Source organism: Balaenoptera acutorostrata, chromosome 9 (genome assembly GCF_949987535.1).
Source record: "Balaenoptera acutorostrata chromosome 9, mBalAcu1.1, whole genome shotgun sequence".
Taxonomy (NCBI): Eukaryota; Metazoa; Chordata; class Mammalia; order Artiodactyla; family Balaenopteridae; genus Balaenoptera; species Balaenoptera acutorostrata.
In genome coordinates, this window is record NC_080072.1 from 81,975,798 (window position 1) to 81,988,060 (window position 12,263).

Consider the following 12,263-nt stretch of genomic DNA (forward strand, 5'->3'; position numbering starts at 1 on the left):
TTTTATATATGTGAGACCCTTGATTTTTGTATTCATGAGCAAAGAGGTCATGTGTTAATATATCATTTAGTGTTCTTTGAATCTTTACTAATTTTTGTTCATATATTTGCCATATTATTGTGTCATGATTTCAATTAATTTTTGTCTAAAACAAAGTCTAGAAACAAACTTCTAATATACTATAGCTTTTCTCTAAGAATTATTACCATTCTACTATTGGAATTATAGAAGACTTCTATTTTCAGTTTTCTTATTTATGAAATAAGCATAATAGTATTTATCTCAGGGTTGTTGCAAGTGTTAAATGTATATTATTATGATCATTTTCTAAATTATGCACTTCTGACATGTTTGATTTTTAAATAGTAAGCATTTATTACTTTGCTATTCAGAAAAAATTAAATCAAATAAAGCATACTTCTTAATAGTAAATATAGAGTAAATTATATCATCAGTTTCCTAGGCATTTTAGAAACTCTTATGCCAATTAATATTAGAAAAGCATTTAATAGAAAGTGCTATTTTAAAATAACATTTTCGGTATCATGCTTTTAAATGTTGAGTGCATTAAAATTGATTGGAATGATATTTAAATATTCCTATAGGATGCTAGTGAACAAAAGACAGAACTTGAAAGACTAAAGCACAGAATAGCAGAAGAAGTCATTAAAATTGAAGAAAGGAAAAACAAAATTGATGATGAATTAAAAGAAGTACAGGTAAGTTAAAAAAATAAAGGAAACAGTGTAAGAGCCATTTACATTTTTGATTACCAACTTTACATAGGAGTTTAAATATTATTTGCATAAGTTACTTTCTAATAGTTTTATCAATGTGGCTTTCACTCAATACTATTTATAAAAGAGAAGCAGGAAGGAAAATCTGCTAGGAGGAGTAAGCAAATTTACTGATGGTTATTAAAAATAATCTTTGTTTTCTGTGAACCATGTTGTTTTGACTGTAGAGGAAAAAATATTTTGTAGATAAATTAAGACAAACTCTTAGGCTTTTCTCTTGAGACTTGATTAAATAAGCAAACAAGTCTTAGAATATAAAGAGCCTCGTGAAAATGGCAAATTGTCTCAAAACAAATTAGATTTTCCAAATTAGACTGTTGTAGTTATGGTGAGAAAAAACTCTTACTTTCTCAATTTGAACATTTTGTACTTTGTGTGTTTTAGAGCATTTTGATATTTGAAGAGAATGGATATTAATAACTAGAGGCATTTTTAATAAAATGACAATAAAACATTATTTGTAAAGAGTAAGTGATTTTTTCATATATATTTTTTGAAAGTAAAAATGCCCTTTTCGTGTTCTAGCCTCTAGTCAATGAAGCTAAACTAGCAGTTGGAAACATTAAGCCAGAATCTCTTTCAGAAATTCGTTCACTGCGTATGCCACCTGACGTAATCAGGGACATTCTTGAAGGAGTTTTAAGATTAATGGGTATCTTTGATACATCTTGGGTGAGCATGAAAAGGTAAGTTTTTGAATTTGTGAAAAATGTTGTTTCACCAATGAATTATACATTCTTTCATATTTTTAAATATTTCTTATATTGCTTCTCAAACTGAATTTCATCTAAGTACCTGGTTACACACTTTCCCCTGATATTTCAAGATCGTCTATGTAATCATATATCAAGATCTATATTTTCCTTTCTCTATAAGTGATTGTTAAAAGTGTCAAAGGAAAAGAGGAATGCCTTAAAGTCTTTAAGAACATCTTAATAAACATAAATATTTATTTGGTCCTCACACAGTATAGAGCATTGTGTTTACTGTGATTTACTGATGCAGAAAATATAGTCACTATTCTCAAAAAGAATCTTGGACTCTTGGCAGAGACAGAGAGACACAGAGAGCAGGCGAGAGCCCCATAAATTATATAAGAGTGATGTAAACTGGAAGAGAAAAGGCTGATTATTAACTCAATATGCAATTATGCAGCTTTAGGTTTCACAGTATAACAATGGTATTGTGGTTTGTGCTGCTATTCAATTCCATTTTAGGACTTAGGTAGACAGTAGAGTTCTTTTTCTATCTGAAATGGGAGAGAAGATTTAGATTGAGGGAGCACTTTAAAATCTTTCTTATAAAGGAGTCAGAATATTTTCTTGCATATCCTAGAATGTATTAGTACCCAGGGGCTCACAAAAAGGGATGTGGGTAGAGTTCAAGATTATAATTCCTTCATTTTATTGCTTCAGTGTATTCACAGAACATTAGAAAAACTGTTGTGCATCTTTGTGGAGATCCTCGTCTATAAAAAATGACGAATGGTACTTTAGAAGCTTAAGTACTTTAAAAGTATCCTATTTTTTTGGTTAACTAATAGATTAAAAGTATTGTATACACCACTTTGTTAAATTGATATTTTTGTTAAAAATAGCAAACTTTATTTAGCCTTATTTGAAGTACTATGCTTTAATTTCAGTTTCCTTGCAAAGAGAGGTGTGAGAGAAGACATAGCAACCTTTGATGCACGAAATATTCCAAAGGAAATAAGAGAGAGTGTTGAAGAACTTCTTTTTAAAAATAAAGGATCTTTTGATCCAAAGGTAATTTTTAACAGTTACACCATAAATTCCCTTTCCATACTATATAATATTCTGCTTGTCAAAATATGATGATTTATCATTATTGATTGTTTAGTTTGCCTAAAAACTAAAAGTTTATTATAATAAGTTGTAAGTATTATAGCTGGGAAGCATTTACCAGAAGAATTAGGTAAACTATTATAGAACCTAGGGGGTTGGGGGCAGGTTTATTATCTTAAGTGGTTTTTGAATCTTATGATCTGCTGGCAACGGTAAGGTCCTAACTAATCATAACTTCCAACTTGCCTGTATGCTTTTATTTCTTCTAGTATACTTGTCACATAGTAACAGATATCTCTCTTGGAATATTTATATCTAATTTCAGCAAACAGTTTAAATTCCATGATTTTGGTCTTTTTTAGATCCTTTATTCAAAATGTCATGTACTTCTTCTTTGACACCAATAGCAATTGTTTGAAAATTGCTTTTATCTAATGAAGATCTATCTTGTATATTGAAGAGAAAGAATTGATGCTTGAACATCGTTGTGGACGGCACATGTATTCATTTTAAACGTGGCTAATAATTACTTATGTCAATAAAATGTCATTATATTAAAGATTGTATGTGGTTCAAAAAGATTAATTCTTAAGAAAAAATAGAGTTTATGTATTTTTCACTTAATCAAAATAGCAATTCACTTTATTTTTATTTTTGCTATAAACCAAAAACTTCAGTATTCGGGATAAGTTATTAAACAAATGGTTAAAGAAAATACACTAGAATTAACTTTGCTTTTATTTGAAATTAAGTTAGGATGCAGGATAATTTCTGATGTATTTTTCAGAATGCCAAGCGTGCCAGTACCGCAGCTGCTCCTTTAGCTGCCTGGGTTAAAGCCAATGTTCAGTACTCCCATGTCTTGGAACGAATTCAGCCTTTGGAAACTGAACAGGCAGGATTAGAATCGTAAGTGAAACATAAAATATAAATAATTCTAACCTTTATTTTCATCAATTTGATGACCTAGTTATATTATTAGGATTTATTTCTTGTCTGTGTCTAAAAAGGCAGCTGACAACACTGAGTCATTTAAATACAAATTAAGAATGTGGATCAAGATGATGGAGTGGAGGATGTGGAGCTCACCTCACCTCACAAACACATCAAAAATACATCTACATGTGGAACGATTATCATGGAAAACTAACTAGAAACTGGCAGAAGAACTGTACAATTAAAGCTGCAAGAAAGATCTGTACATAATTGGGTAGGACAGAAAAAAAAGGCATTTGGTCAGGACCTGAGCCCCTACGAAGGATCTGTAAGAAAGAGAAGTTCTATATGGGTGGACCCTTGACTTGAAGAGTGAGGAGGTTGAGCCACAAACTGGGCATACCAGTCCTGGGCTCCTGCGTGGAAGAGACAGTCCCCTTTGCCTGCTGGGAAATCTACTGAGACAGACAGAAGGGCTGGAAAAGCCTAGACTGTACTTGTGAGGAGTGCTCGCATGCTGGCTTGCTAACAATCAGGGTGGAGAGAGCTTTGCATTAGTGGGTGCTGCCTTACCACACTTCCCAATCCGAACGGGCAAACAACCCAGGCCCACTCACTCCATCCCTGGTGCAAGATTTGCACACAGACTTGGTCTAGCTATGCAGAGACAGACTGGGGAGGCTGGGGTATGATCTGGTGGAGCCATGGAGGCCATTGTCAGTGTGCACATAAGCAGTGCCACAGAAATGCCCAGTGACTAAGCACTGAAGCTCAGGCAGACAGGCCTTGAGAGAGACACAGCCCGAGGGCCTGGGGTGTGGTCCAGGTGGGCGATAGCAGTTGTCATCAGCATGCTCAGGAGTACAGAGCCTTTCATCTCCCAGTGAGAGCACCCTGGCTCTGGCTCTGGCTCCACTCACTCCACACCACAGCTTAGCAGTAGATCTGGGTCAGACAGGTCCTGTGAGAACACTGCCACAGAGGCAGCCCAGATCTCTGGTGGCAGTGCAGTCACTTCAATTCCTGCAGCCACAACACCTCAGCCCTCAGCCCCAGCCTACTTCAGACCATAGCCTTGCACTAGATCTCGGATGAACACAGCAGAGAAAGGGATTCAACCTTGGGCTGCTTCTGAGCAGAAACATGAATGCCTATACAGGTGACGCATAGGTCCTCTGTGACTGCATGGGCCTTACTTGCTTCAGCAATCACCTCCTTTTGGACAGGGCTTGAACTCATGGACAGTGGAGCCTGATTGAGCCTGACCATCAGAACTTCTACTCCAACAACTGGGGAGCAGACCTCACCCCTGACAGGGCATTGACAGCCATGGAGCAGAGAAAAAGTCCCACTTCACATCTTGTACAGGCTCTAGATGCTACAACACCATACCAGCCATACCACCTATCAAGGGGATAACAGCCCACACACCCTGAAGAATGATGTGGCTGGCATCCAACTGAAACCAGCCCTCACACCAAAAATATTGGATTCACACAGTCTACACAGTGATGCTTGCACATAAAAACACCCCTTCAAGACCACAGTTGATAACTGTTTCTGCTAAATTCATAGAGACAAAGAAAGTTAAGTAAAATGAAAAGGGAGAGGAACTACTTCCAATTAAAAGAACAAGATAAATCCCCTGAAAGAACAAATAATGAAACAGACCATGCACCAGTCTACTAGACCCTGAATTCAAAAAGGAGGTAATAAAAATGCTAATTGAATTAAGAAAGATTATCGATAGAAGCACAGATCACTGTAACAAGGACCTAGGAACTATAAAGAGGAACCAATCAAAAATAGACAATTCAATTCCCAAGATAAAACCAATCTAGAGGCAATGAATAGCAGACTAAATGACACAAAAGAATAAATAAGTGATCTGGAGATAGAATAATGGAAATCACCCAATCAGAACAGCAGACAGAAAGACAAATGAAAAAAAAAATGAAATCAACATATCAGATCTATGGGATAATATAAAACATGCTAACCTATGCATGACAGGGGTTTCAGAAGATGAGAGAAGGGGGTTGAAAATGTATTTCAAGAAAATGTGGCTGAAGACTTCTCAAACCTAAAGAAGGAAACAGATACCCAGGTACAGTAAGCACAGAGAGTCCCAAACAAGATGAACCCAAACAGACCCACACTAAGTCATATATTAATTAAAATGACAAAAGTTAAAGAGAGCATTCTAAAGGCAGCAAGAGAAAAAGATTTAGTTACAGGGGAACCACCAAAAGGCTATCAGCTGATTTCTCTGCAGAAACTTTACAGGCTAGTAGGGATGGCATGATATATTCAAAGTACTGAAGGGCAAAGCCTGCAACCTAGGATGCTGTTCCTAGCAAGATTATCATTTGGAATAGAAGGAGAGCTAAAGAATTTTTCAAAGAAGCAAAAACTAAAAGAGTTCAGCAATACTAAACCTACCCTAAAAGGAATATTGAAGGGTCTACTCTAAGTAGAAAAGAAGCAAGAATCTGTAAGAAAGGGAAAATAAGAATAGGAAAGACAAATATGTAAAAGGATTGAAGATCACTTTTAAAAACCAATACATAGATTAAAAAATAATAATAAAATTGTGAAAGAAATTATAACTACAATTAACAGTAAAAGGATAAACATGACAATGTAAAATAGGATATCAAAATCACAAAATGTAGGGGAGGGGAGTATAAAAATGTAGATTTTTAAAAATTATGAACTTGAATGACTATCAATTTAAAGCAAGTAGATATAGTTATGGGTCAGCATACTTGAACTCCATGGTAACCTCAAATCAGAAATGTACAATAGATTCACCAAAACCAAAAAGAAAGAACTCAAGCATACTACAAAAGAAAAACATCAACCCCCTCCCCCTGCCAAAGGAAAAAAAAATGCACAGAGAAGAACTACAAAAACAACTGGAAAACAAGGATTAAAATGGCAGTAAATACATACTTATCAATAATTACTTTAAATGTCACTGGACTAAATGCTCTGATCAAAAGACAGAGTGGCAGTTTGGAGGAAAAAACCAAGAAACTACAATTTGCTGCCTTCAGAAGACTAACATCAGGATGAAAGATACACATAGACTGAAAGGGGATGGAAAAAGAGAATTCATGCAAATGGAAACAACAAGAAAGTGGGGGTAACAATACTCCTATCAGACAAAATAGACTTTAAAACAAAAGCCATAAAGAAAGAAAAAGGGCATTATATAATGATAAAGTGATCAATATAAGAAGAGGATATTATACTTGTACCGTAGGAGCACCTAAGTATATAAAACAAATGCTAGCAGACATAAAGGGAGAAATTGGCAATGATACAATAATAGTAGGAGTCTTTAACACCCCACTGACATCAATGGACAGATCATCCAGACAGAAAATCAATAAGGCAAGAACGTTCCTAAATGATACAGTAGAGCAGTTGGACTTAATTGATGTCTACAGGGCACTATGTCCAAAACAAAAAACAAAAACCAAAAACAGAATACACGTTCCTTTCAAGCTCACATAGAAGATTCTCTAGGATAGATAACATACTAGATCACACAACAAGCCTCAACAAATTTAAGAGGATAGATATTATTTCAAACATCTTTTCTGACCACAGTGGTATGGAACTAGAAATCAACTACAGAAAGCAAAATAGGAAAAGAACAAACACATGGAGACAAAACAACAAGCTACAAAAAAAAACAGTGGCTCAACAATGAAATCAAAGAATAAATCAGAAAATACCTTGAGACAAATGACAACGAAAACACAACCTTACAAAATCTATGGGATGCAGCAAAACAGTTTTAAGAGGGAAATTTATAGTGATATACAGGCCTTCCTCAAGTAACAAGAAAAATCTCAAATAAACAACCTAACATACCACCAAAATGAATAAGAAAAAGAAGGATAAACAAAATCCAAAGTTAACAGAAGGAATGAAATAATAAAGATCAAGGGGAAATAAATAAAATAAGAGATCAAAAAATAATAGAAAAGATCAGTAAAACCAAGAGCTGGTATTTTGTAAAGGTAAATCAACAAACCTCCAGAGAGACTCACCAAAATCAAAAGAGAAAAGACTCCAATAATTAAAATAAGAAATGAAAGAGGAGAAATACATACAGCCTGCCAAAATTGAGTCAAGAAGAAATGGATAACTTGAACAGACTGATCACTAGAAGTGCAATAGAATATGTAATAAAAAAAAAAAAAAAAAACCTCCCTGCAAACAAAACCCCTGGACTGGATGGCTTCACTGGGAAATTCTGCTAAACATACAAGGAAGAACTCATACCAGTCCTTCTAAAACTATTCCAAAAAATTGAAGAGGAAGGAGCACTTCCAAATTCAATCTACGAGACCACCATTATCCTGACACCAAAACCAGACAAAGACACTACAAAAAAAGAAATTTACAGGCCAATATCTTTGATGAATATAGACGTAAAAATCTTCAGCAAAATATTAGCAAATTGAATCCACCAATACATGAAAAGGATCATACACCATGATAAAGTTGGGTTCATTCCAGGATCACAAGGATGGTTCAAAATATGTGAATCAATCAGTGTGATACACCACATTAACAAAAGCAAAGACAGAAACCACATCATCATCTCAATAGTTGCAGAAAAAGGATTTGACAACATTCAGTATCCATTCATGATAAAAACTCTCACCAAAATGGGTATATAGGGAACATATCTGAACATAATAAAAGCCATTTATGACAAACCCATAGCCAACATAATACTTAATGGTGAAAAGCTGAAAGGCTTCCTGGTAAATTCAAGAACAAGACAAGGATATCCACTCTCACCAGTTCTATTCAACATAGTATTGGAAGACCTAACTATAGCAGTCGGACAAGAAAAAGAAGTAAAACGTTTCCGAATTGGAAGGGAAGATTGAAAACTGTCACTACTTCAGATGACATGATACTCTATAAAGAAAACCCCAAAGTCTCCACACAAAAACTATTAGAACTAATAAATGAGTTCAGAAAGGTAGCAGGATACAAGATTAATACATGGAAATTTATTGTGTTTCTTTACACTAACAATTAAATATCAGAAAGAGAAAGCAAAAAAAAAAAAAATCCTGTTTATAATCATGTCAAAAAAAGTAAAATACCTAGGAATAAACTTAACTGAGGAAGTGAAAGATTTATATGCTGAAAGCTGTAAAACATTGGTATAAAGTAAATTGAGGATGATTCAGAGAGACAAAAAGATATCCCATGCTCTTGGATTGGAGGAACTAATATTGTTAAAATGGCCATACTACCCAAAGTAATATACAGATTTAATGCAATCTCTATCAAAATACTCATGACATTTTTCACAGAGCTAGAACAAATAATCCTAAAATTTATATTGAACCCCAAAAGACCCAGAATTGCCAAAGCAATCCTGAGGAAAAAGAACAAAGTTGGAGGCATACCCCTTCCAGACTTCAGACTATACTACAAAGCTACAGTAATAAAAACAGTGTAGTATTGGCACAAAAACAGACATATATATCAATGGAACAGAATAGACAGCCCAGAAATAAACCCATGCACCCATGTTCAATTAATCTATGACAAAGGAGGCAAGAATATACAATGGAGAAAAGAGAGTTTCTTTAACAAGTGGTGTTGGGAAAGCTGGACAGCTACGTGTAAATCAATGAAATTAGAACACTCCCTCACACCATATACAGAAATAAACTCAAAATGGTTTAAAGACCTAAATATAAGACATGACACCATAAAACTCCTAGAAGAGAACATAGGCAAAAACATTTTCTGACATAAATCATAGCAATATTTTCTTGGATCAGTCGTGTAGGCAAAAGAAATAAAAGCAAAAATAAACAAATGGCACCTAATCAAACTTAAAAGCTTTTGCACAGCAAAGGAAACCATCAACAAAATGAAAAGAAAACCTACAGAATGGGAAAAAAATATTTGCAAGCAGTGTGACTGACAAGGGTAAATATACAAACAATTCATACAGCTCATTAACAAACAAATAAACAACCCAATCAAAAAATGGGCAGAAGGCCTAAATATACATTTCTCCAAAGAAGACATACAAATGGCCAACAGGCACATGAAAAGATGCTCATCATCACTAATTATTAGAGAAATGCAAATCAAAACCCCAATGAGGTATCACCTCACACAAGTCAGAATGGCTATCATCAAAAAGTCCACAAATAATAAATGCCGGAGAGGGTGTGGAGAAAGGGAACCCTTCTACACTGTGGGTGGGAATGTAAACTGGTGCAGCCACTATGGAAAACTGTATGGATGTTCCTTAAAAAACTAAAAGTAGAGCTACCGTATGATCTTGCAATCCCACTCCTGGGCATATATCTGGAGAAAACCATAATTTGAAAAGATACATGCACCCCAGTGTTCATTGCAGCAGTGTTTACAATTGCCAAGACATGGAAGCAACCTAAATGTCCATCGACAGATGAATGGATAAAGAAGATAAACAAAATGAATCTATATACAAAACAGAAGCAGACTTACAGACATATAATACAAATTTATGGTTACCAAAGGAGAGAGAGAGTGAGGGATAGATTAGGCATATATTATTAAAAGACATAAACTATTATACATAAAATAGATAAGCAACAAGGTTTTACTATATAGCACAGGGAATTCAATATCTTATAATCTACAATGGAATATAATCTGCAAAAAAAAAAACTGGATCACTATGCTGTACACCTGAAACTAACACAGTATTGTAAATTAACTATACATCATTAAAGGAAAAGAAAAAAAGTAAGTTAAAAGTTAAACAGAACAAAAAAAGAAAAAGCAATTAAAAGATGGATAGCAGAATCAACTCACTTTTTTCCTCCTCTGTTAAGTTGTTGGAAAGATAAGTTGGTAGAAGTTCCTTTAAAGAACCAAAATTTTGTGAAGGAATACTGTCAAAGTACAAAAAGTAGATTTTAGAAATTTAGAGCTTTTATATTTTTTTCTCTAAGTTTTAGGAAACTTTTAGTATATAATTTCCAAAACATTATCTGGCAGCTGTGGGGAACATTTAACGATTTACTTTTGGGGCTTAAACTTTTAATTTGCTATTGTTACTAAATTAGTATTATATTTTATCTCATTTGTTCTGAATGCAGACTAAGAGATATGTTATGTTTATGATCATTCAACTTTTGAAATTATCTATTACTTCTTACTCTACACAAGATTTTTAGCTGCCTAAGTTTCTTATTTTTTTCAATATAATTATATGAAATGTTTGTGTTAAATCATATTAAATATGATTATATATTTTGATTATATAAATATTTTTAACAGCCTAGATGTATCATGTTTTATGAGTATATTTCCTTTCTTGTATACCTTTTGTTATGCTTAATAATTGCCTTATTTTTTCAATTGATTATTTTTTTCTGTTTATGTATCACATATTTATCCACAGTCTTTTTGTCAGACCCTAAAACGTATTTGGAATCTATGTGTTCTATTTAATTTTTTCTTAGTACTCTCCTAGAGTCTTTTGTCCTCCTGTTTCAAGGTGGGTTAGTTCTTCCCTAGGCCTGCAGTCTACAGCTTAAGTTATTTTGAGATTGCTTTTCACCATTATTCTGGGGTTATATTTGTCTGTTTTCTGATCATATCCTCTTATTTTGGGTCTTTGTCTTTCTCTTTCTTAGTTTAGTCACTCATTATTATGGAACACATCCTCCATAGTAGCTTCTTAAGCAAGGTTATATGGGATGAAAAATATTTTGAGATTTGCATGTCTAAAATTATCTGTATTATACTATTATATGTGATCATAATTGGGCTGGGTTTAAAATACTAGACTAGAAATAGATTAATCTCATGATTTTGAAGGCCTTATTCTATTGTAGTAGTTCTCAAAATGTGGTCCCTGAACCAGCAGCATCAATGTTACCTGGGAAATTGTTAAAAGAACAAATTTTTGATCTCCATCAAGGCTTATTGAATCAGATATGCTGGGGAATGAGACCTTGCAATCTGTGTTTTGACAAAAACTCAAGTTGATTTGTGCAATGCACAAATGCCCAGCAGTGCATGGCAGTGTGGACTGGCCATTTGATGACAACCTCTCAGTACTTGTGGGTATTTTTGAGAGGGATAAGCCAGTCATTTCTCTAGAAGAATCCTAATAGCTTCTGCCTAGGGATTGAGTAGGGGTGGTTGGCGGTGGGTAAGGGGCATAAGGTTTGACTTTCAGGGATGTATGAAGAGGATAGTCTGCTCTCAATGCAGGAGGGAATCTGAGGTCAAACGTTATATTATCAATTAGTAAACAATCTTCTGTATTTAGCTCTATTATTTTCTTCAGAGGTACCTGTTGTCTACATTTCCTGAACATTTTTGAATACTTCTTTTCGCCTATCTTCCTGCAGTCATTTAACTTTTGCCCTTTTGCATTTTGGTATGTCAGTTATCACCTTTCAAAATTTTATTAAAATTACTACTTCGTAATACTTTTCTCTTTCATTGTCTTTATTCTTGTGCGTGTATGTTTTAATTTATTCCCTTGGTTTCATTTTAGTAGGATTTTAGAAGGGATAGAAAATAAGTGAATACTTTTACTCTTCCATTTTTATCTAGAAATATATGGGCACAAGTGTTTTAAAATATAGATTCCTGGAAGTGGTATGGTTAGGTCAGAGAATACACTTTTAATTATAGCATTGCTTTTCAAATCAAATTCTAAGTG

At 34.1% G+C, this 12,263-nt stretch overlaps 1 protein-coding gene across 3 annotated transcripts in view; it reads left to right on the forward strand.

Annotated features, from left to right (window-relative positions):
- The window catches only part of DYNC2H1 (dynein cytoplasmic 2 heavy chain 1), a 367,349-nt gene that overhangs the window by 118,331 nt on the left and 236,755 nt on the right, over nucleotides 1–12,263 (forward strand). For all 3 annotated transcript variants that reach the window (XM_007191229.2, XM_057552950.1, XM_057552951.1), the window contains exons 56-59: nucleotides 606–719; nucleotides 1,323–1,483; nucleotides 2,440–2,563; nucleotides 3,390–3,511. In XM_007191229.2, the coding sequence (XP_007191291.2) occupies nucleotides 606–719; nucleotides 1,323–1,483; nucleotides 2,440–2,563; nucleotides 3,390–3,511 (521 nt within the window). The remainder of the gene's footprint in view (nucleotides 1–605; nucleotides 720–1,322; nucleotides 1,484–2,439; nucleotides 2,564–3,389; nucleotides 3,512–12,263) is intronic.